This window comes from Euprymna scolopes, chromosome 21 (genome assembly GCF_053919585.1).
Source record: "Euprymna scolopes isolate OS-2025 chromosome 21, ASM5391958v1, whole genome shotgun sequence".
In the NCBI taxonomy this organism is placed as follows: Eukaryota; Metazoa; Mollusca; class Cephalopoda; order Sepiida; family Sepiolidae; genus Euprymna; species Euprymna scolopes.
Window position 1 is genome coordinate 95,986,808 of NC_136502.1, and position 26,710 is coordinate 96,013,517.

General features: G+C 36.0%; 1 protein-coding gene and 1 pseudogene across 2 annotated transcripts in view; one reads left to right on the forward strand and one right to left on the reverse strand.

Moving 5' to 3' along the window:
* Positions 1–26,710, reverse strand: part of LOC145242608 (serine/threonine-protein kinase DCLK2-like) — a 216,745-nt gene that overhangs the window by 125,049 nt on the left and 64,986 nt on the right. For both annotated transcript variants that reach the window (XM_080105720.1, XM_080105721.1), the window contains exon 2: positions 10,551–11,246. In XM_080105720.1, coding sequence (XP_079961846.1) covers positions 10,551–11,246 — 696 coding nt within the window. The remainder of the gene's footprint in view (positions 1–10,550; positions 11,247–26,710) is intronic.
* LOC145243228 (U2 spliceosomal RNA) lies at positions 24,514–24,651 on the forward strand (annotated as a pseudogene).

Below are 26,710 nucleotides of genomic sequence, written 5' to 3' on the forward strand. Positions count from 1 at the left end.
TCTAGCATACAAAACTACCTGAGAAACTCCGTCGGAATTCCCCGGTAACAATGCATCAGGGGCGAAACAATAAACTAATCCTTTTCCAAGCACGATAATGTAAAGGAAGACCTCCTGAGGTTAAACAGAATCATACAAAAGCAACAAAGCCACCGTCGGACTGATTGCCAACGACGTATCCCTGACTGGTACGAACACCTGCTTAAGCTGTGCCAGGTAATATTGGACATTATTACATCTAAAACTGCATAGGAGGATAGCTCATCCCCACAGATCAGAACCAGAAGATATCAATAACAGTCCACTCTCTCTCTCAGACGGATCGTCGAGGATGAAAACTCGATTGTTCCGAAAAATGTAAAATTTTTCGGAAGGAGTACTTTGCGGGAAGGGGTACTTTAGTGAAGAAATAAATAACAAAAGAAAATCAACGGAAAAGCTGGAGGAGGGAAGTATTTTTTGACAAAGAATTGGAAAGGAGTACCAAAAAAAAGAAGATAAATGAAAAGAAAGGAAAGGAAGAAAGAAAGAAAGAAAGGAAAGTATTATTAAAACGGGATGATAAAAGAATTATAGGGAAACATCGTCTTCATCTTTCATCCTTCGTCGTTCGACCCCTTCTCCCTCTCTTTTTACCCTCCTCCTCCTCCTTTTTCCCAGGGATACTTTTTCTTCAACAAAAATGGCAAAAAGCGATCAAATTTCCAGTAATTAAAAGCCGATCACAATTAACTATCGATTACTTTCGTTGAGAGAGCTAACCCCTCCCCCATCTTCTCTTATCCGTTCTCCTCCTGCTTCTTCCTGATTTCTTTACTCCCACCTCATCCCTGCCCTCTTTTTATCCTCTCCTTTCTCTTCTCATTCTTCCTCCTCCTCTCCCTCCTCCTGATCTTCTTCACCCAAAATACTTTGATCGATTCCCAAGAGTAATGGATACCTACAATTAATTTCATTTGCACATAAATGATTCCATACGTAAAAAAAGAACAAACAAAAGAATGGCGAAGAGAATCTTCCAAGTCCAAACGGTTCTTCTCTTTCGTAACCGCCGCACGAATCCATCTCAGTCTCATTCACCCCAGCCTCATAATTAAATCGCCATTTAAAGATTTTTTATCCGTGACGTGGCTAAATTTGACGCGAGAAAGGGTAGAGTGACCTAAACAAAATGTAAAATGTCATAATTGTTTAAGTGAATGAAATTTCCGGGTTTTAAGTTTAGAGACTTGCGCACACGCGCGAAACTGCATTGTGAGATTCATTTTTGTTAGAAAAGAGAATTACCAACATAATTAAAAGTGAGAAAAAAAAGTAAAACTTTCTTGGAGTTCGTATCCATTCTCCTTTCTGCTTCTCGTAAAGTGAACTTTTTTTTTTTCGTTCTAAACACTTTCTCACGCTTGAGGTTATTTTCTATCTCTACAAATCTAATATCAGACCATGTAAGGAGTATTGTTGTCACATTTGAGCTGGTGAATCTCTGTTCCATTTGAAGGTTCTTTGATAAGATGCAGAAATGTATCCGCAATTTAATTGATCCCAATCTTTCTTCTATTCTGCAACCTCTCACGGGTGTGATGTTGCTAGTGTCAGTCTTTTTCATAAATACTGTTATGGCATGTATTCTTCATAATTGTCTGATATATTCCCTGCTTCCTTTGTTCCAGCTCGTTTGACTTGTCGATCTAGTGGTCTTCATCAATTCGCTGCTTTGATATCTCATTGTAATACAGCTTCCTATACCAGTAGCTTCTGTTCAAAGAACTGTAGGCTAGTGAAAATATCTTCCTTCTCACTGTTTTTCCCCCCAACCTCTAACCTTGATCTTTTCAAGACTAAGGTCGATAGGCATCCTCTGTCTTTGCTACTTTGCTATAACCATCTTTTGTTCTTATTGGTTACATTAGGTGGCTTCACGTCTTGTCTGGAGTGATTTCTATAAAAAAGAAACAGATAATCTTTTCTGTCCGACTAGTTCCTTTTGTTTCATAACTGTAGCTATGACAACAGCATGTTCTTTTCATTATTTTGACTTTCGATTTATAACTATGTCCAACTGTGTCGGATATATCCTCGAGAGTCAAAATAATAAAAATAATATTCTGTTGTCATAGCCCTAGTCATAAGTATGACTATGACGAGAGAATATTCTTTTCATTATTTTGACTCTCCAGCATATATCAGTTAATATCTGATATGCTTTTATATAGAGTGATGTGGTTCTCGATTGATTAACTGTATCTGTGTCGGATATATACTCGAGAGTCAAAACAATGATAAAAGTATTCTCTTGTCATAGCCCTATTCATAACCAATGAAACATCGTTCTTATTAAGGGCGACCCTGCTCCAACCATACAGATCAAATGAATCGTTTTAGTTAGTAATATCGCCAGCATAAAGAATAGCATCATCAATAAAAAGGTAACATATTGTAAATTATGACTCCCCCTCCCCCGCCGAAAAGAACTCGTCCTTCAGTTTTTCTGTCGTCAGCTCTGAAGACAGTTTAATTACCTTTCCTTCTCACCGTTATTGTCGTTATAGTATTCGTTTGTAATTAAAACATACCCAAATGCTATCCTGGCCTCTTATTGTTTATAAGTGAATATTAAACATGAATTTGAACAAATATATTGAAGACATTGCCAAGGCTGCTGCAAAGAAGGTGGATTCTTTCTATCGCACTAGAAAAATTCTCACACCTGACAATATCCTGCATCTCTGCAAAGCTATCACGGAATATTGTTGCCATATATGGACCGGCGTATCTACCACTAATCTCTCTTCATTGATCACCCCCCCATAAAAACCTCACCAATCTAAAAGACACCGCACTGTCAAATAAGCTTCAACCCCTGTTCTATTGTCACAAGGTTGCATCCCTGCGTTTGCTTTACAAATACTTTAAGCGAATGTGCTCCAACGAACTCGTAGCACAAGCAGCAAAATCCCACGACTTCACTGTAAGGGTTAGCCGAAGCCGAAGGCAAAGAGCCTTCTACTCTGAAAGTTTCTCCCTCGCACAGCTAGAATTTTGAGCCCCCATCCGCAGCCTACTTCCTCGATTGTAGTAACATGCTGAAATTTAAGTGAAATGTAAACCGATATCTAGCTGCTCAACTCCCTCAGAATGTCTCCGTCGGCATAGCTCTGTGAGATGAAAAGGTAACGGCCTTCGGGCAAAGATCACAGTGTAGTATCTGTTCTGATGCTACACCTTTTCTGTCCTCGGTCGGTGGAGGAGAGGTCATTCAAGACTGAGACAATTTTGTTATTTTTATTCCTATCCAGAGTGCCCCTTTTTTGGGAGCTGGACTTTCTCCACATTAAAAACTGAGCTTGTGTTTAACTCTGCCCTCGTGGGGTGGGGGCAAGTATATAAGAACAATATAATTTACAACATTTTTCCTTTTATAATAAGAAAGAATTAACAGCGTCCAATTTGGTAATAAAATTCTTGTACTTGCAGGATTTTGTTTTAGTTAATAGGGTTATATTTAATAAGAAATATTTAATAGGGTCATATTTAATAAGAAATATTTGATAGGGTCATATTTAGTAAGAAATATTTAATAGGGTCATATCTAATAGGGTCATATTTAATAAGAAATATTTAATAGGGTCATATTTAATAGGGTCATATTTAATAAGAAATATTTAATAGGGTCATATTTAATAGGATCATATTTAATAAGAAATATTTAATAGGGTCATATTTAATAGGGTCATATTTAATAAGAAATATTTAATAGGGTCATATTTAATAGGGTCATATTTAATAAGAAATATTTAATAGGGTCATATTTAATAGGATCATATTTAATAAGAAATATTTAATAGGGTCATATTTAATAGGGTCATATTTAATAAGAAAATCCTTGTAATTGTAAGAAAATATCAACTCTTTTTCATTTAAAACATGAGGAGAGAAATATTCCTTCCCCCCCCACCCTGCTAGCCAATATACTCGGTACTCACCATGATAAACGACATAATGGATATCAATATGGGGTGACCTCCCTTTTTACCTATGAAACTGTTGATCAAATTTACAATAATTTCATACGTACCAGTTTCAATTGCGAGAGGCATCCTAAATTGGAAAGGCGTTGTGCAGAGAGATACATTGACGTTTCTGTGTGCCGCTAAAGTCAGAGAAACGAGCTAGCTATTAGAAGAAAAAAATCTATTATCGTAGAAAACTTTCCGGCATCTGGAAACCTGTCTGATGACGGGATGTGATTTTGTTGATTGACGGGTTAGGGTTAGGGAATATTTATGTAGAAGGGACACACATGCAGCAAGTTCGACGGCGTACATCTTATTATAGTACCTGTAACAAGCACAGGAACTGCAACCTTGCGGCGATGGGACAGAGGCTTGCGTTTGGTAAATAGTGTTGGAACAATTGGATTAGAAGGACGTTTATTTATTTTTTTTTTTGGAACTTGCCAAAGAGGAAGAGACTGGTAGTTAGCGCACTAACTGAGATGCGACAATATTCCATCCACCTGTGCATGATGGCTTTGTAGACATACAGGAGACGGAATGGAGTTAGAGATTTTCTGCCAGGTAAAGGGAGCTTATCTTCTTTATGTATTTGTTCCAATTCATGTGACCTGTGAATATATGCCTAAACATATAAACGTTTCACGACAAAAGTAAGCGGTTATACACTAGTTACATAGACGACTATATAACAGTATTCGTTTATATAGAAACCCCCAATACACACCACTATTATATTAGGTTGATAAGAAGGTTCTTACGGTTTTAAATTTTTTATTTCAAATGATGTATTTTCAAATGTTTTCGTTATATTACCTTTATTTTATATATCATTTTAAACGGCTTTTTTCGCTCCATCTAATCGTGTGAATTACAATCGTTTTAAAATAATGTATTTTCAGAACGTGAATACAAGATGGAAAAAAAGAAAATTCGCACAATTTTCTTATTTCAATTAAAGCGAGACCGAAAAGTTGCTGAAACAACTCGCGATATCAACGAAGCGTGAGTCAAGGAACCACAACTAAACACACAGCACAATGGTGGTTTAAGAAATTTCGTGGCGGCGACAAGAGTCTTGAAAATTATGAGCGTACTGTTAGGCCATCGAGTGTTGACAACGATTGTCAGCAATTAAGAGCATTAGTCGAAACCAATCCAGACACAACTGTTCGAAAACTTGCTTCTGAATTAGACGTAACGTATACGACGATTTCCAACCACTTGAGAGAAATTAGAAAGATAAAAAAAAAAGAACCTGATAAGTGATAAATGGGTGCTACGCGAATTTAACGACAACCAAAAGAAACGCCGTTATGAAGTGCCATATTTCCTTCTTTTACGCAACAAGAACGACCCGTTTCTCGACCGGGTTGTGACTTGCGATGAAAAGTGTGTTCTTTACGATAATCGACGACGTTTAGCTCAGTGGTTAGAAACCGACAAAGCTCAATGACATTTCTCAAAGCCATAGTTGCACCAAAAGAAGGTCATGTTCACTGTTTGGTGGTATGAGACCGGTCTCATCCATTACAATGCTTTGAATTCAGGCGAAAACATTACGACGGAGACGTACTGTTAATAAATGGATGAAATGCATCAGAAACTTCAACAACACCAAGCATTTGTCAACAGAAACGGTCTAATTCTCCTTCACGATAATTCTCGACCGCGCGTTGCTAAACCGACCCTGCGGAAGTTAAACGAATTGAGCTACGAAACTCTGCTTCATCTGCTATACTCTCCAGACCTCTCACTTACCGACTATCACCTTTTCATGCATCTCGATAACTTTCTGCGTGAGAAATGTTTTTAAAAAACCTAAGCGATATAAAAAAAAAAAAAACGCCTTCAGCAACTTCATCGCCACCAGAAGGCAAGATTTGTACGTTATTGGCATAAATACACTTGTTTTGCGCTGGTAAAAGTGTGTTCATTGCGATCATGCTTATTTCGATCAATAATTTTTTATTTGAGCCGAGATATATTCATCTGAATTTAAAAGTTAAAAACTGCAAGAATTTTTTTGTCAACCTGATTGTAGACAACTTTCCGGCGACTGGAAACCTCTCAGGTGACAGGATGTGATTTTGCTGATTGACGGGTTGATTGGGAATATTTATGTTGAAAGGGGCACACGTGCACAAGTTCGACGCCACACATCCCATTATAGTACTAGTGGTTGGCGCACTAAGGCAGATACAACAACAATACCCCCATCCATCTATACATGGTGGCTTTGTAGACATGTAAGATAATAGTCTTAAGATAATTTTCTGGCCAGGTAAAGGGAGCCCACCTTCTTTGCAGCAGACTTGACAAGACAAAAAGAGCTGCTAAGAGGCCAAAATTGTAAAAATTGTTACTTGAAGGGGTGGATCATCGGATTTTTTTTCTGTTTATCAACTATTTCACGAAGTTTGAAAACATTTTTTAAAGGAAGTGTCAGGCTGGTCTAATGGTTATCGCACTTGACTCACTGTTTTTAGGTTTTGGTTTCGATCTCAGCTCGAATTATTTTTTATTTACAAGAAGTGAAATTATTAATTAATTTATTTATTGCGGACTATTATCCTCATCGTTCTTAGTTGTTGTTTCATGATGTTTCGGATAACTATTCCTCTGGCCTTCGTCAGGTGGTAACAGCGACGGTAGGAACTGATTGCCGAGAATGCAGTTAGGAGATTTGAAGTTCCTATCCCGTCATGGTTACCACCTAATGAAGGCCATAGGAATAGTTGGCCGAAACGTAGTGAAACAACAACTAATAAAGATGAGGATAATAGTCCGCAATAAATAAATAATACTTATCTCAATAATGAATTCCAATTAAAAAGATATATAAGAAGTGAACTGTTTAAAAAAAAACAACTTAATACTCGCATGCACATGTCTCAGTTTCTTTTAGTTTTTTTTTTTTTTTTACTTTAGTTTTTTTTTTAAGGAATTTAACATTACCTTTAATACTGGGAAACGCCGAGTGCATCTTCTAGTAGACATATATTTGTTACGTTTACTTGTGCTTATTTGTATCATAATCGTTAGAGCAAACATCCAAACGAAAAGAACAGAAAAAAAAGGAAGCCATTTCTAATAACGTACACAAATATCACCACATTTTTCCGTTTTTGGTCGTCCGTACAAGAGGAAAGAAAAAAACATGTAATTTGTTTCATGACAATTTAACCCAGCATATCGATCTTATATTGATCTTATTACTGATAGAAAAGATCGCATTTATCAACGCATGTCAACTTTATTCCGGCCTTGCAAAGACCAAAGTTCTGTGGATGAAAATGCCGACAGACGCTGAGAAATGTCAGATCTTTTTTTTTTTTTTTTTAATAAAAGTTTGTTTTACGAGTTCGAAACTATAATATATAAACATATAATGATTTTTTTTCTCAGTTGGGTGAACATGCCTTACCGAATTCCAATGGTTCGCTTCTATCTGACATCCCATTTAATGTCATGTCCAAATCACTAATAATGTTTTTCGAAAGTAAACGTTCATCTTTTCTTTCTTTTCTTAAATTGCATTTTCACCCCAAACAAGGCACAGCGCCACATTGATGTAGGGAGCTAGTATTGGGGACATAAGTTGCAGGGATACTATGTAGGGAGTTAAGCAGCAAGATGTCTGTTTATATTACACTTGAACTTCTGCATATCAGTACAGTTGGAAAAAGCAGAATCCCGGAAGGGGGTTCAAAGTCTAGCAGTTCTGGGGGAAGAAACTATTGCAGTAGAAGGCTTTCTTACATCTAGGGATCTCTACTGTGTAGAGATGGGATTTTGTTATTTGTCGGTTTTGTCAGGAGTATTTACGTCGATGGGGGTACAAGGGCTTGTAGTTCGTCGAAGCATTCACCATTAAAATACTTGTAAAACAGGCAGAGAGATGCAACATTTCGTTGATGGGAGAGAGGCTGAAGCTTAGATGACAGTTCAGGGCCTATCAGGTTGGAGACTCCCTTTTGAACCCTATCCAGGAGTGAGAGATTAGTAGCAGATGCACCAGCCCAAATGTGAAAACAGTGCTCCATACATGGGCGAATGGTGGTCTTATAGAGATACAGGATACTTTTAAGCGTAAGTAGCTTTCTAGCACAGTAGGGAGAGCCCACCTTCTTCGCAGCGGCCTTGGCAATGCTTGCTTTTTGTGTTTTTTTTTTAGAGGCGGCGAACTTTAAATGGACGACTCTATTTTATTTAATTACAGATTTGGCAACTATCGGTTATTTTGAGTTCAGCTTGGTTTGGCAATCAATCATGTGGTTCTGTTGTCGCACAGCGCGTGATACGATCAATTTACCGAGAGAAACAGTTGATGAACGAATAATTTCACGAAATGAACTAGTCAACTGGCCACCTCGTTCGTTCGATTTAACTCCATTAGATTATTTTCTTTGGAGATATGTAAATTCACATATTTACGTTAATGAACCAGACATAATAAACCACTTGGATGATAACAGTCGACGCATTATTGCTGAAATACAGCCGAATTCAATGCGTAGAAATAGCGGGTGGATGTCCAGCACCCGGTAGGATGCCCCATCACCAGCTTGAACAAACGGATAAGAAAATTGAAAAAAAAAATCGGGAAAGTGCATACTGACACTTTTCTCTTACTATGATTAAAATAACAACTTGTATTCAATGAAACGCATACAACGAATCGTTTTCAAAACAAAATAACTAAGAATTAAACTATCATCTCATAACTAACGAAATGTTTACAACAAAACTCATTAATAATGACTTGCAAACATATGCTTCTCCATGCGTTCACATCTTTTGAGACCTTGCGAGAATATTATCATAAAAAATAACTAATACTACAATACTTCCCCAACAGAGGAAGTAATGCCTAGATATATTGTCTCATTACAACTGAACGGATACTACGCTACCCCCCCCCCCGAAAAGAGGAAGTAATTCCTGGGAGGATGATATCATGACAACAGAACAGATACTACTGTGCTTTTCTTCCTGAATTCAGAATTAAATGATAATTCAATAGAACATTACTAGAAGTGGTAGTATAGTTTAGGCTTTAAACAGACGAATACTAAATCTCCATTAGTAATAAGACTTCAATACTATATTAATAATAATTATATTATAATTTCAGCTTCAGGCAGACATACATTAAATCTTTATCAGAAATAAAAGTTAAATATCAGGGTCTCCCAAAAGAAAAAAAATTCATACCTTTCTTAATTTTTTATATTTTTCTTTTATTTTTTCAGATCATCTGGAGTACCCCTTCCAAGGTCATCATGAATCGTTACACTACCGAGGAGCAAATATTTATCGTAGAGTCGTATTTTCGGTTGAATGAGTCCATATCAGAAACTCAGAGAATTTGGACAAAACTTCAACATAAGAAATTCCCCTACTCCCAATGCGATAAAAGCAATGGTAGCTCGATTTCATGAGCAAGGGTCTGTATGTGACCTCCCTAAATCTGGTAGACCCCGTACAGCAAGAAGTGATGAGAATCGTCAGAGATTAGCAGAGAGTGTGGCCGAGTATCCATCCACATCAGTAAGAAGGAGATCAAGTCAAATTGGGGTCTCTCGATCATCTCTTTACAGAATGCTTCATGAAGAGGGCAAATTTCCATATAAAATTCAATTGATGCAAAAGCCTTAACCAAACTATCCGGAAAAAGTCTGGAATACGCCATACAATTTCAAGATTTGGCCAATGGGGATCCAAACTTTCTAAAAAACCTTATTATGTCCGATGAGGCCCATTTTCATCAAAAATGTACAGTATGGTGTGGAGTAACAGCGGATGAAGTAATCGGAATTGGTGGACATTTGAGTAACATTTTTCATAACTAAAATTAGACCTTGTGAAAAACATACCCTGGATTAAGTTGTGTGAATAAAATTAAAATAAGTAGACTATGATATCATACTATGTCTAAAAATAATCACGGAGAGGCTCATCTACCTGCATATGAAAATTGGTAAACATAACTTAAATATTGAGGAAGTTAATCAAATTTAAAATCCGTCAGCTTCTTTTGGGACACCCTGTATATATATATATATATATATATATATATATATATATATATATATATATATATATATATATATATATATATATATATATATATATATTTCAGGACATCGAAGGACACCTTGTGAACATAAAAGGCCAAGAACGACGTAGAGGGACAAAATCCGTCATGGGACACCCTGTATTATAGTTTCGGTTTCAGACAGATATATGTCAAATCTACATTAGTAATAAAGGTTATAATTATATAATAATATAAAAGTAATAGTATAGTTTCGGCTTCAGACAGATATCAAGTCTCCGTTAATAATAAAAGTTCAGTTTCATATTAATAGAAGTAATAATATAGTTTCGACTTCAGACAGACGGATGGCAAATTTCTATCAGTAATAAAAGATCAATGTCATATTCATAAAAGCCATGGTATAGTTCTGGCTTCAGATAGAGAGATATCAAATTTCTATTCGTATTAGACAAATAAAGTAAATATTCACTTACCTGTCGGCCATCAAGTGTAAAAATTTTTCGGACCGACCCACTGTCCAGGTGAATAGCGTCAGTTATGTCAGTCAAGACTTGTTGGAAGGAATAGGCCGTCTTTCGGTTGAGAAGGACTCGGACGGCTTTGCGTGGCTTACCGCCATTTCGAATAATCGTCACAAGCTTAGGTTTGACAAAATCGCGAGTTCTGTCTGTGACGTTCGACGAGGGACACTGGTTGCTGATGTACTCTTCACTCAGAGGGCCGCGCACGTTCGGGTTCCAGCAAAGGTTGATGATGCTCTTGTAGTCGGCGTTGCGAAACGTGTCGGTACTTGAACAGACGTAGTCTTCATTCTCCAACAAGCCTTCGAGTGTGGTCACCATCTGACCATCCAGCGTGAAGATATAGCGCACCCCTTTGGCCAGAATGTTTGTATCACTGAGGGGGCTGGCCGTCAATTCTTCGAGCAGGGAATCAAAGCTGCGATATTTCTCGCAGTTGATAGCCATTACGTAACCCTTGTAGAACCGGTCTCCGTTGCGATAGAAACGGACTTTGCGGGTTTTGGGGGCTTCGGAAAATTTCCTCATGCTGTGCCGGGTGAGGACCCCGTGAGCACTGTGGGTGGGACTGATCCGGCCGGTTGCTGAACGATAACCATTCCTGCTGCTTCGGGAGCGGTCATCGAAGTGGTCATTAACGTCTGCCAACTGAAAAAAAAGAAACATTAATTAATTAATAAATTCCAACCATACTAGAGAGCCGTGATACGGTTAAACAGGATGTTTGTGGATGAATTAATACATTTTCTCTCGCTCCTTTATGAATTGATTTCTCTAGCAAGGGAGATTACTGAAAAATGTATTAGCTTCAATGGTTCATTCAATTCATTTAATACAGTTGTGTTTAGGCTGATTTTTAATCATTTTTAAATCAGAGATAAAACAACGACCTTATTTTCTAAGCGACTATATCTAACTTTTGTTACCACAGAGCTCAATTGGAAGAGAGCGACTCAGTTTTCTGTATAAATTGGAATTTTTTAACTACTATTTTCATCTTGAGTGTTATTTTCACAATGTTTCGGTCGATGTAACTGATGGATTGAGCGCGGGAAACACTCAAGATACAATTGCAAATTATTTAGGACTTCTACCCAGTCATGGCTAATAGAAAGAGAACAAGCTACCTCCGTAGATTAAATAGAGGGTTTCGTTCGAAACTCCGTGTAGATTCCGGAGTTTGACAGAAAGCCTCCCAAATTCGAAAAGATTCCCAATTTCGACGAAAGATTCCTGAGTTCAACAATATACACCCGAGAAGAAAGTCAGAGATTGGACCGGCCGAAACGTTTTGATAATAAAACTCAAGGTGAGAACAGTAGTCTGAATTATCCAAATAATGCAAATTATGAATCCTTATCTAAAAGGATTAAGAAATTTCAAGTTTCGTCGAGTTTTTTTTAGAAATAATTGCTGACGAATGAGGAAAGTTAAAAAAAAAAAAAAAATAAAATAATAATAAAACGCACGAACGAGAGGACGTATCGAACAATGTTCTGGTCAGACGTCGTTAAACAATTTTTTTTTTCAAAAATTAGCTGACTCGGAGAGACTATTGCTTCTAAATTACAGATGGAAACGGACTTCTACGAAGCTGGCTTTACTAATAGACCGACTGACCGAAGCCGTACTCACCATAGGCGGGTTAAACCGGCTTCCTCTTCAGGATGTTCGCCCAACATAATCATCGCACTGATAAGATCAGGGAAATATTCATCAATAATAGTTATCCTGTTGACCTTATTGATGACTGTATTTTCAAAAAGGTTGCGGATTTTAAATCCCCTAAAAAGTCTGGACCCTTGAAATGCCCGGTTTATTTAAAATTACCATGGATTGGGGAAAAGAGTAATATACTTTCCAAACAGATTCGCAGAAGTATTTACGACTGCTTTAATTCTGTGTCCTTGCGTTTGGTACATACCACGAGACCTGCTTTTCCGTCTTTTCGCAAGGATAGTTTGCTTTACATCCAAAATAGTAATATTGTATATCAATTTAAATGCCAGTGCGATGCTGGTTATGTTGGGCGAACATCCTTGCACCTTTTGACTCGTATAAACCGGCATGTTCCATCGAAGATCAGACAAAGGAGGATGGGGTCTGATGGTCTCCCTTCTTCTGCAGTCTTGGACTCTGGTATTGGCCAGCATTGGGTTGACAACCCATGCTGTGCCGATAGATATAAAATAGATTGGTTCGAGGTGCTACATAGAGCAGACTCCAGAAACCATTTAAAGATTTTGGAGTGTGTCTCTATTGCGGTGCGTCAACCTTCTTTGTGCCGGCAAAAAGAAACATCAAACGCATTGTTTCTCTTTGGGAACTTTGAATCTTTTCTCCCGTTTTTTTTTCTCCCTCGTTGTGCCAATATTTTAATCGTTTTTAAACGTTAATAAATTTATTTTAGTGTCCCCGTAATTTTGGCACATTTAATAAGTTCCCCATTAGAACTCTTTATTTTTCGACACAATATTATTTTGTACGCTATCGATTTTCTCCTGATGAGATGATAGCCGAAAGAGCTCTCGAGAAACTTCCGCTTATTATTTTTAAAACTATATATAAATTCTGTACCTCTAGACATATATATATATATATATATATATATATATATATATATATATATATATATATATATATATATATAGTCTAAAGAAGCTTGGAGTAAAGGAATGTGAAAATAAAAATAAAGAATGAAGTTTAAGTTCCCGGAAAAATAAACTAAATTTAACCTATCGCAAACTTAGCACCTACATAATCCGACATCTTAAAAGTTTACAATTACAAAATAGAATTCAACTATATAGGGATAAAAAATAACACATGAATTAATTTTGTTAAATAAAAATAGACTTAACACGCGCATAAGCCGACTTCTCAAAAGTCTACAATTATAAAAGAGAATTCAACTATATAAGGATAAAAAATGAACCTTAACTAAAAAATTTTAAATAGAAAATGGGGATCCTCAACTGCCTACCATGTAGCTGTTTCGAAGATTGAAAGTGTTAAGTTGAGGGCGAGAAAGCGCTGGCTAGAACCGTGTGAAGTGGCGGGGAAAGAGACTTTGAAAAAGCACATGTTATATGGCAGAGCGTTGTAAAACACATATGTACGCGAAAAGACTTTTGGAAAAACCACGAATAAATGCATTTTCATTTGCAATTTAAAAAATAGAGTCGGATTTTTATTTCTTTTCTTTTTTTTTGTGACGAGTCTCAGACAACGTGTGAGTCCGAGTGGGTGAAATGTATCGACACGGTTCGCGTGTAACGACCACATTACCGGAGCCCAATTTAAAAAAAAAAATCTATAATATTTAATTCGACTGTATTTCGGCAATAATGCATCGAATGTTGTCTTCCAAGTGGTCTATTGTGCCTTGTTTATCAGCATAGACGTGGGGCATACCCCTAAAGAAAATAATCTAATGAGGTTAAATGTCACCAATGAGATGTCCAGTGAAATTATTTGCTCATGAAATGTTTCATTAAATTGGCCATATCATTTGCAATTTGCAAACGCTGTACGGTGTCAATCTCCCCATGATGAATTGCCAAACCAATCTGAATTGAAAATATCCAATAGTTGCCAAATGTGCAATTAAAGAAAATAGAGTTGTCAATTTTAAATTCGCCGCTTCTAAAAACAACACCCTGTATATGAATTACTACACTTAAATCAATTTGTAAATTAATTTTCTCATGAACTATTTTTTCCCTATTTCTGTACATTTAAATGAAATAGAAACTATTTCATGCATGGTTACACTAGAAAATTAGGTTATCTTTTCGATTATAGCTTCCGCTTCATTTCCGGTTGCTTCTTCGTTTATAATTGAGTTTTTTATGGTATATTTGTTTATTAAATTTTTAGGTGAAAGTACAGAATAGGTAAAAGAAGGCCCCCCTCCCCATGTTAAGAAATGCTTTTCTAAATAACTATTATGAAAAAAAAAAAAGCTTCTTCACATGAAGAGGAGCAACCGGAAGTGAAGTGGAAACAGTAATTGAAAAGATAACCAAAAATTATTTTAATGAAACCGAAAAGAAAAAGAAAAAAGAAATGATATTCTTATTGATACAAGAATTTTTGTGGCGAATGTAATTAATTTTAATTTTGAAAAATTATCAACTAAAATGATTTCGGGGGAAAAATAGACTTTAATAAGAAAATTGTATAGACCAATAAATTATGGAAATTAATACAAAAGAATACAAAAAAATGCATAAAAACTTCATTAAATCGCAACATTAGTGGATTTAAAGAGAACTCGAATCATGACAGGAAGTAGCGTTTAAATATCGTTTCATTTGATCCAGTAAAGACTCACTTCGTGCCTTTCTATCGTATTCGTTCCCCTTTTCTTCCTGGGGTTCTCACAGGTGTCTCTGCTCTCGGAGAGAAATAGACTCTAAAATTTCTTGGTCTTTCTTTCTCATCAAATCTTTCTTGGAGTTCATAGATTAAATCCATTGCTCTTTCTGCTTTTCGTAAAATCGCTTCTCTATATCGCTCTAGACACATTCTCACACCGGAAACAATCTCTATCTCACGTTAAATATGCAGATATTTTCTCGGGCGTAAAAATACATTTGTGTGTGTGGTGGGGGAGAGGAGTGATCTATAGTTTTTATCTTTACTGTTTGTTTAAAAATCAATAAATATTTATTATTTTATCATTACTACCAGCAGTGGAATAATTTTACTTTAAACAAAATCAAATAGAAAGACAATTAAAATAAATTTTTTTTCAGAAAATCGGCACAATATTTTTCTGATACTGATAACGATTCCGATACCTTCTAAAGTTAAAATTTTTCTGTTTCCCGATTCCGGTTCTAATCAATCGTTCCAACACTACTCCTAGGACTGACCTTCACTCCTGGCCTGAAATGGAAGACTTACACAAAATCTGTTGCTAAGATCAGACCATGGACGGAGTATTGTTGCCACATTTGGGCTGGTGAATCTCTGTCCTATTTGAACGTTCCAGATAAACTGCAGAAACGTTTTTGTAATTTGATTGGTCTCATCTTTTTTCTCTTTAAATCTTTAAATAGGGACGAAACGTTGATTAACATTATTTTATAAATTCCCGGTTTTCTTTTTCAAATAATCATAACGTATATTATATATTTAAATGGACTTTCCACGGAGGTTACCTCAAGGTTAAATGTTTCTCACATGCTTCTTTTTCCGTTAAGGGAATTTTTCTTTCTTTTTCTTTCTCTCCAAACAATGTTCTATTGTCCACAGTGTTTTTATTCATAAAGTCTGAAGAAATGCTGGTTTTTGAAAATTTTCAAACGATATAATGTTTGAAATTGTCGACCGGGCATGGAAACAATTGTAACGTTAAATGAAATACACTTTTTGTTGCTATCAACACCTTTTTTGAAGTCTTGATTTTGCTTACACAGTATATTAATGCTCAATTATGAAATATGATAATTTTGTAGCTTTTTAGGTCATCTCTTTTTGGCTTAAAACTTCTGGTATATGAAAACTTACTCGATTACACGAACTCAGTATATTACATACAAGTCTCTCCCCCCCCCCCTCTCTCTCTCTCTCTCTCTCTCTCTCTCTCTCTCTATATATATATATATATATATATATATATATATATATATATATATCGCGGTTGACGGTAGCCGAATGGTTCGGGTCCTTGCTAATCAGGCCAGACATGACTTCTCTTGCCGGGGTTCGAATCTCTCGGCTGGCGTTAATCGTGACACCCTGCATTGCACAGATGATTCCCGAAAGGATGAAACCCTAGTGTCTGTAAGTATTTAAGAATTATTATAGTAAATAATAATAATAACATGTATATATATATGTATATATATACAGATATATACATATATATACATATATATACACATATATACATATATATGCATATGTATACATATACATATATATACATATATACAGTTTCGAATTCAGCCACTCTGATGAGCCGTAGACGACGAAACACGTGTCAGTGGATAATTATATTTTAAAAACAATATATATATATATATATATATATAAATATATATATATATATATATAATGAAAGTGAAAGCAGTATTTTTATCAAAAGTTGGTATAACCAGATGGAGTTACAAAACTGACCCAAACAGTAGAGAAACGGGTTAGTTTTATACGTGTGAATTAATGACAGATAGATAGATAGATATACAACGTTACACATGTTTACACGCGTTTAACATGTAGACCCAACATGTTGTATCCGCCATTGCAAGTAATATAAGAAAGGAAGAAGAAAGAAATTCAACTTTCTGTTTCAGGTTTTAACAAAAGGACCGTTTATCCCTCTTCTCCGTCTCGCATGTAACGTCACCTACGTGTCTCTAACGTGATCCTCAGCCTGCGCACACGATCTTTATAAAGTCTTTTTTGCTTTGTCCTTGCCGTGACGTCATCTCGCCCTGGGCTCGCTCATTTGCATATATCTCTCATACTCGCGCTCCCGCTTTATAATAGATAGATAGATAGCTTGTATTACAGATAGATAGACAGACGTTTTATTACAGATAGATAAATTAATAGATAGATAGATAGTCTTACAACACTGTATGCGCAACTCCCAATTATTATAGTAAATAATATATATATATATATATATATATATATATATATATATGTAGTAAGTTATAAAATATACATGGCGATTAAGCTACACTGAATATTCAGCGTTTCATCCACTCTAGGATTCTTCAGGCTTATAAGAATCCTAGAGTGGATGAAACGCGGAATATTCAGCATAGCTTAATCGCCATATATATTTTATAACTTACTAACTAGCTCTACCTACGTATTGAGCATTGTTGAAGTAAGTACTTACAGTTTACGCATAAATTTATACTTTCGTATATTAATTTATGTGAGTAAATAAAGTAGTTATATATATATATATATATATATATATATATACATATATATATATATGTACATATACATATATATTCCATGAACAAAGCTTCTTTCTTAGAACTGCGCGCCTGTGGAACTCTGTTCCGTCTGCCTGCTTCCCACCGGACTACAACTTGGATGTCTTCAAGTCCAACGTTAACAAATTCCTAATGAACCGCCCACTTAAGTAAACACTTCATCAAATCTCCACACTAACGTAATGTGCTTGCAATAACCCTTATCCCTGAGTGGCTTCCGGGCCTTGATAAGTGGTGATCACTGTGTAAAAAAATAAAAAAATATACATACATACAATTTCGAATTCAGCTACTCTGATGAGTCGTAGACGACGAAACACGTTACCCAGGCACGTGTTTTTGGCGTCTCGCGGGCTACGGAGATAGAAAATTCCCTTTAGTAAGTCACCGAGTTCAAATATCTTGTTGAGAAACTTATGTAAAATATTCGCTTTATTTTGAAACCAAGATGGCTGCCACATATTTCTCTTTTACATCGCACTTAATGATTTCACGCACGAAAGATTGTCGTTTAATATTTAAAAGAAGCGCCAACCTGATAACACAAACTAATGATAGTATGTTGGAAATAATACAGAAATTAAAATAATTGAACTTGAGTTATTATTATGTAAAATCATTCGGTGAAACAAAATTCAAAGAATTCTGCAATAATTGCGATGAATGGAATAAAACATATTTGGTAGATCTGTTCCGTTAATGGAAGAAAAAAAAATGTCTGATAAGAATTTATGGAAATGAATGAAAGGTAAAAGAAATGAACGAATTGCTAAAAAAGAATAAACGATGACGAAATTCTTTAAAGAACATAAACTGTTTTAGTCATTTGACATGTTGAGAAAAGAAAGAAAATGGTTCCCGGTAGTGAGTGGAGGAGGAGGGGGGGCATATTTTACGGTGCTTAAATTAGAACAATCGTAAACGCTTCCATCAACACATCATAAAGAAGCCCCGCCCCTTTTCTTCTGTTCCACCAACACCACCACCTCTTACGGCAAGCAAGTACAAAAACACTACCAACAGTTCCCAAAGACACAATGACAACCATAATGATTATACGAATGGTTTTTAGGTATGTTTTTTGTGTCGCTTAGTCATGTCTAAATAAAAACATCGTTTCATGTTCACCGTTCTAATCATATGCCTAATAATACGAATTTCTTGTCTCCTTCCTTTTCTCCTTGTCTCTTCATCCTTCCTCTTACCACCCACCCACTCTCTCTCTCTCTTCGTCTTCATTCTTTCTTTCTCACCTCTCTCTCATCACTCTCTCTTTCTCTACTCTTTTCCCATCTTCAGCTTTTCTCTTTTCTACCTAACATCACTCCTTTTCTCTCTCACTCTCCTTCTCATTCTCCTCCATTTATTCTCTCTCATCTCCTCCCTCTTTCTTTTTTCTCTCTTCCTATCTTTCCCTTTCTTTTCCCCCTCTCTCTCTCTCTATCTCTCTCTCTCTCACTCTCGCTTTCCTGTAATTTACATATCTTCCCCCTTCTCCGTCTCTGTCTCTCTCGCTCTAAATCTCTCCTAGTTCTCCTTTTATTATCTCTTCTCTCCCTCTTTCTTTCCTTCTTTATCCCTCACTCTCCCCCACTCTCTCCTTCTCTCCCTTTATCTATCTTCCTCTCCTTCTTTTGCTCCTTATCTCTTCCCTCTCTCTTTCTTTTCTCTTTTTTTCCTCTCTTAACCCCTCTCTTTTTTATCTATTATACTTTCTCTGCCTCGCCCTCCGTGTCTGTCCTTCCTTTTCATCCTCCTTTCTCTATCTGTCTCATCTCCTTTTTCTCTCCCTCTCACTCTCTCTCTCTCTCTCTCTCTTCACCCTTCTTCTACTTCACTTTATCTATTTTCTCCTCCTCACTTTTTGTATCTTTTTAACCCAGTCTCTCTCTCTCTCTTTCTCTCTCTCTCTTTCTCTGTCTGTCTGTCTGTCTGTCTCTCTCTCTCTTTCTTTCTCTCTCTCTCTCTCTTTCTCTCTCTCTCTCTCTCTCTCTCTCTCTCTCTCTGTCTTTATCCCCATTCTCAGTCTACTGTTTAATATCAACCGGACGTTTTTTTTCCTCAATATTTGTTCCGGCAAATGGATGTCCAATTATTAAGTAATTGTTAACAATTTCAACAAGTGCATTCCTGTTACCTTAGAAACTGCGTGCCACGTTTCTTGTATTCATTACATAGTTAGAAACAAACAATACTTGGTTAAATTTTCTTTTGTAATCGCAAACAATCGTCTAATGCATTCAATTCCACAAACAATTCATCTCCCTTTTTTTTCTTTTCGTCTATTGTTTAACTCATTTGTTTTTGTTTTTTAATTCATCTTTTTTAAGTTTCTGCTTTTATTTACCTTTTAGTCTTCTTTTCTTTACGTACACCATTTATATGTCTACTTGTTCGCATAAAAACTAAAATTTGTAATTCTAATCCAACCGTAAAACTTATTTTCATTTTTTTCTACTTGTATTCTTATTTTACTGATTAAACATTATATAACTTGACCCTATTTTATCCCTTTATTTAAAAAAAACAAATCAATTAACTAAAAACTGATCTGTTTTTGCCCCTCGTCCTGTTTTTTTCTTTCCTATTCATAACGAATGGGGAACATATTTTAACTTTCATTTTATCTTATTGTAGAACAGCGATAGTTTGTTAAGTATTGACGTAATAATCCTAACTAGCAGGACTTGTGGAAATTCCACAGGGAACTCACTCATATGTAATATATTGATGTTGGCATTCTGTAGATGTTCAGCGTAAATGGAGACGCCCTGATATTATTGTTACTATTTTTGTTAAAACCGCAAAAGTATTTATTTAAGCTAGCACAAACACCCGGCAAAGTCCGATCGTGAAGTACGCTTAAATATGGTATTTTAATTCTTGCAGATTTCGTATATATTATTATAGACTTAATGTTCTATCGATTTATATACATATTAAAGTTGCGATTTCAAAAATAAAAACATATCCATATGACTTGGGTGCATTAGCTTGAATCGAAATCGAAATAAAAACTTATAATATATATATATATATATATATATATATATATATATATATATATATATAACTTGAGTTCTTTCAGGCATAATCGAAACCGAAACCAAAACTTATAAAGAATTTCTGATAAAATTTTTTATTAAAAAAAAATAGATTACTGGGATGTCATCAGTTATAATCGAAACCGAAACCAAAACTTATGAAGAATTCTTGGTAAAATTATTTATGATAAGAAATGGAAGTACATTAAACGGCCCGGATGTAAGCGTGATACAGAAAATAACACACACCCTATCGTATTAATATATGGACTAACCAGGCAGGGACGCAGAAATACCTCGTATAGAATTCATGCGCAAGATAACCTCTCTTGGTGTTGATGGATCCGTAGATATCCTCAGGTCATCCACACAGAAGAAGGAAAACTGATGTAAAACCTGTGCTACTGACCTTATACGCCATGGCATCAAACTACTGGGGGGGGAGGTCTTCTCAGTCCTGGTCCACAACGTTCCTAAAGACTTAAACGTCATCTTAGTATTCTCCTGCTGCAATTACTATTCTACTTCCATCCCATCAACACTTATCGTTCTTCCTCTCTTTCACCATATTAAAAAATTCAATGTTTGTATCACAAACATAATCAATGTACCAGAGCTGATTTCATTAACATCCGATAAAAAGAAAACGTTTCATCAAATTCCACCCTTTACGACCAAGGTCGCCTACCTACTGAATTTCTGCCCATAATTTGAAACACTCTGACCGACATCTATATATCTGCCCAGAATGCCGATAAACTTATCAAGAACCTTGATGCCAGCAAATCAATTGGTCCTCATAACATTTCAATCATAGTACTTAAAAGAAGCTTCAACTAGAACCAGCTCCTATTCTTAAAAAGCTGTTCAATCGTTTCTTAAATGAGAAATCTTCCATATAATATTAGAAAACTTCGCCAGTCTGCCGAGTATTCAAAAATACTAGAGATCGTTGTTCTGCATCTCAGTACAAACAAATGAGTTTCCCGTGCGGTGTAACGAGTAAGTTGCTTGAATTTGTGATAAACCACTTTGGCAAAACAAGTTACTCAGTGACAAATAATATAGATTTCTTTCTACAAGACCAACACCTGATGTGCTGACTGTAATATCACACAGGATTAGTTAACCTTTCAAAGGAGGATTCGTTCCTAGAGCAATATCTCTTGACATACCAAAGGCCTTTGATAGGGTTTAGCACAAAAGTTGCTTTTTTCACAAGTTAACTCAAGTCTTCTCAAACAACGAATTTTCTCTAGATTCATAAAAGAAGTCATTAATGAGCACAAGTCTGAACTCATATTATCAATGCCGGTGTCTTATACATCTAGTCTGGGCCAAACATTCTTCCTGATCAATGATTTCGTAAATCACATTCTAAATTCATCCGTTGACATTTAGGTAGATGACAAAATCCTCTATGGCAAGACTTCGAATAGATAAAGATCTTTTCCGGTTCTTTCTCTTCCAACCTGGAGCATATCGTTTAATTTGGGAAAAAGGTGGCTGTGATTAATGTATCTAAAACCAATCTTCTTTCTTTTCACGGCCAAAGCTTGAATCTCCATTTTATCTCAATATAAATTTATGCCTATCTTTGCGGATTAGCTTTGATAAGCTTCGAGGTAGTGATAGGACGGTTCCAATAAGTTTCCCGATTCCGACGCTCACTTTGCCCCCCCCCCTAACCACGTGGTAAATTTTATTCTTTCTTTCTTTTTCTTCTCACGCACGCTTCCTAATTTGCATATGCGCGTTTTTCGGGTACTGCTGCTGCTAATCTCTTTGCAAGCCAGCTATCCTTCGTTGCTGCTGATATTCTCCCACACGCTCATATGTACTATGATACAGTAGCAAAGTCTGTGGGGGTGAGGAGGTCGGTCCGCCCCGGGCGGCACATGCCAGGGCGCGGTATTTTGAGGGGGTAAAAATAAAAAAAATAGAAAAAAAATTAAAATAATAAAAAGCTACCAAAAAATCTGAAATTTTATACCAGAATGAGTTTTTTTAAATGGATTTTAGATTCTTGATTGTAATTCCATGAAAATAAATATTTTGAAGACTTCCTATAATTTTAAAGGTTAACGGATTTTCAACGGCCAGCAGCGGGTTCAAATCTTACGCCCACCCTGGGAGCCAAAAATAGTTGCCACGTCACTGATTGTCATCAAATTTTGGCCAGTTTCAACCATCGTTGCCAATCATCAAGGGGTTGTCCACCTGATACAAACATAGCAAATTTTATCCTCGAATGACCTTCTGGCCTTAATAAGCGGTGACTCATTAGTAAAGCATATTATTTAGAAAATAAGGACACTTGAGTTCAGTATAATCAAAAGATGATATTGATATTTAGGATTTTAGTATGAAACCCTGATGACCTTCTTGAGAGCACGTAAGCAAAAAACAAAAAAAAAACAATCTCTTATTAACGAAGTCCGTCACCAGTGAAAGGTCAAACTCCTTGACCTGCCATCTGAAGTTGTGACTCCGTGAGAATCGTACGGTTTCATTTCTGTGAAACTTGTCATACATGGCTCAAGGGCGTGACATCATCGAGGTGATTTCATACAGGAACGTTTATCGATTGTATTAGGAGGGTTTATGATATTTCTTTTTGTTGTTAGCTTATAAAGAAACGCGGTTCCTTTTGTTGTCTGTGCGCAAAAACGCGCGCGAAGATAATATTGACATCAGGGTGTTTTTATTCTTTTTCATTTTTTTGTTTTTGTTTTTTGTTTTTAGTCGCGTGCAAGCGACTCTATAAGTCACTCGGTCGGTCGGTCGGTCGGTCGGTCGGTCGGTCGGTCTGTCTGTATGTAACACTTTTGTGCTTGGCCTTTTTGGTTAAGATCAAAGGTCTGTTGTTAATAGATGCTGTTCTTAGCTTTCTTGGCCTTTTGGCCAAGATCACAGTGTAGTATCTGTCCCGGCAGGTACTGCAAGCAAAGACCATATGTGGGGGCAATCCCACATATAAGACCTGTGTCAATGTAGGGGAGACCCATCATACTAATTGTCAATATCTAGCTCCCCTAATCCCCGGGGAGTTAGTGCCCATTTCTCCTTAACTCCTCTCGTTAAAAATCGGCCTTGTGCCTAATTTGCTCGATGGGGAAGCAAATAAATACAGGGTTTTTTCGCCTTTTTGCCAAGATCAAAGTGTAGTATAATTCCGGCAGATACTGCAAGCAAAGACCATATGTGGGGGCAACTCCACATATAAGACCTTGGTCAATGTAGGGGCAACCCTTCATACCAATTGTCACTATCCAGCTCCCCTACTCCCTGGGGTCCTGGATATGACCTAAAACTATATCCGATGGTGAGGCCCTACCTAGCGGTTCTTGGGGAGTGTGGAGACACTCTTTTATTGCCATTGCTCGCAGGTCCACTCTGACCTGGAGTGGTAGTACCTGTTAGGGTCCCAACTATGGGTTAAATAGAATCCGACTTCAAAAACAAATATACTCCATTAAAAATCGTTCCTCAAAATAACTAGATTCGGCATTAAATAACCTGGAAAAGGTTGATATGCCGTAAAACTAAAACAACCAACCAACCTACTCCCTGGGGAGTTGGCCCCCATTTCCCCTTCACTCCTCACATTAAAAATCGGCCTTGTGCCTAATTTGCCCGGTAGGAGAGCAAATAAATACCCTTTTCTTGGCCTTTTGGACAAGATCAAAGTGTAGTATCTGTAACGGTAGATACTGCAAGCAAAGACCATATATGGGGGCAATCCCACATATAAGACCTTGGTCAATGTAGGGGCAATCCTTCATACCAATTGTCACTATCCAGCTCCTCTACTCCTCGGGGAGTTGGTCCCCATTTCCCCTTCACTCCTTACATTAAAAATCGGCCTTGTGCCTAATTTGGTCGGTGGGGGAGCAAATAAATACCCTTTTCTTGGTCTTTTGGCCAAGATCAAAGTGTAGTATCTGTTCTTACTACATGCTGTACTTATGTTTGTAACTTTGTGATATAAAGTGGGGGATTACTTTTCTGTATTAATTTAATGTAAAATGATCACCCACTTTACAACCAGTCAGTCTCAAAACTATTCAAGTCATTCTCCAGATCATTTAAGTTGGTTTGAAGGATTCCAATTATTTTTTAAGCATTCAAGTCATTCTTAAGGTTATTCAATTCATCCTTAAGTTCATTAAAGTCATTCTAAGTTATTTACTTTTTATTTATTTAAGTCATTTTAGTCCATTTTTCGGTCATTTTAGTTTATCTTAAAGAATTTCATGGCAATCCTACATTCACGCATTCATTCATTACACGAGAGCATGCAACTAATGGCTATCGACCTTGTTGAGATGCAGCGAAGTTTTAATTGACTACCCTACCTTCGTTAATTGCAGATTTGAAAACTATCCGTGTTTTGGTGTTCAGCTTGGTTTGGCAATTCATCACGTAGAGACTAACACCTGAGCAGTGTTTGCAAATTTTTCAAATTTATTTTTAAAAAAATTATTTTGAAACATTTCATGAATGAATAATTTCATGAAATGGACCTGTCAACTGGTCATCTTGTTAGTGCGATTTGACCCTATTCAGATTATTTTGGGATATGTAAAGTCCATGTCTCGCTGATTAACCAAATACAATAGACCACTTTGAAGACAATATTACTGCCTTATTCAATAGTAGAATTCGTAGACCTTAAATTACGTTGGATACATGCGATTCGAGGCCATATGCCTCAAATTGTATTTAAATTATAAATGCAAAATAAATTAAAAAAAAACAAAACTTTGTAATAAACCACATATTTGTATAGCAAAAATATTTTTATGGGATTTATTGTAATTTGAAAATTCTGAAAGTGCACCATATTTTCACGTACAGATAAGTCTACAATAATTGCTTTATGAATTACAGTAATAAAAATCGATCACTATTTTAATACTCCCTTTCTCTCATCCCACCTCTTTCCTTCTCTTTCTTCTTCTTTGTTTTCGTTTCTCTCCACCATGTCCCGTCTTTGCAAAAATCATATTCGTTCCTTTTATTATCTTTACATCAAGTGGCTTCATGCACTGTATCAAGTGACTTTCATAAAAGAATTTAAAATATATCTATCTATAAAAGTGAAGGTGTGTGTGTGTACATTTCCCTACGCAATAACTCTGTCAATTTTAAGTCTACAGACTCGAAATTTGATATACAGGGTATTGAGATTTTGGAAAATCTTTGTAATCCGTTTTCGGCCAGAAATTTGACTGTTAAGGGGTCAAAGTTCAACGATTTGACCTTTGAGAACTCTACCAAAACTCCTCCGTCAATTTTGGGTCTAAGCACTTGAAATTTTAGATATAGGTTCCTTGGACTTGGATCTAACTTAATAACTTGATTTGAGCCCAAAACAATAAGGGGGTCATAATAGGGGTCAAAGTTAAAAAGTCATAATAGGTGTCATATTAGAGGTCAAATATGGGTCAAAGTTAAAAAAATTAACTTTTTTTTTTGCTTAACATACACCCCCCCCCAAACATCCGGGCAACGCCGGGCTGAAATGCTAGCAAATAAATAAAATATTACAGTTCTGAATTTTTCAGATGAACTATGATTGTTTGTATTATTTGGATTAATCAAACAGTTTTGTTATTTGCACAATGTTTCGGTCGCTGCAATCTCCGACCTTCTTCGGGTGTATGTTGCTATGTTTGGCAAAGGGGGGAAAGGGGTTAGCTCTACACTTCCGAGGTTTCGTATTTTTAGTTCTAGTTGAAAATAAATTAAATATATATATGTATATATATATATATATATATATATATATGTATATATATATATATATATATATATATATATATATATATATATATATATATATATATATATATATAAAGTCGATACAATTATCCACTAAAACACTAGTGGGTATTATTTCTAAATTATTTATGACTACAATTTTAATTAGATCCATTAACCAATTGTACGTTCTTAGAAACTTAAATTCATAAAAACAAGACGGTTACCGGTGAGAGATACAGTAGAACTCCGAATACTGCATTAAAAATTAGTAACAAAATACAGTACAGTATATAATACAAATGTATATAACCAAATAACATTATAAATGACA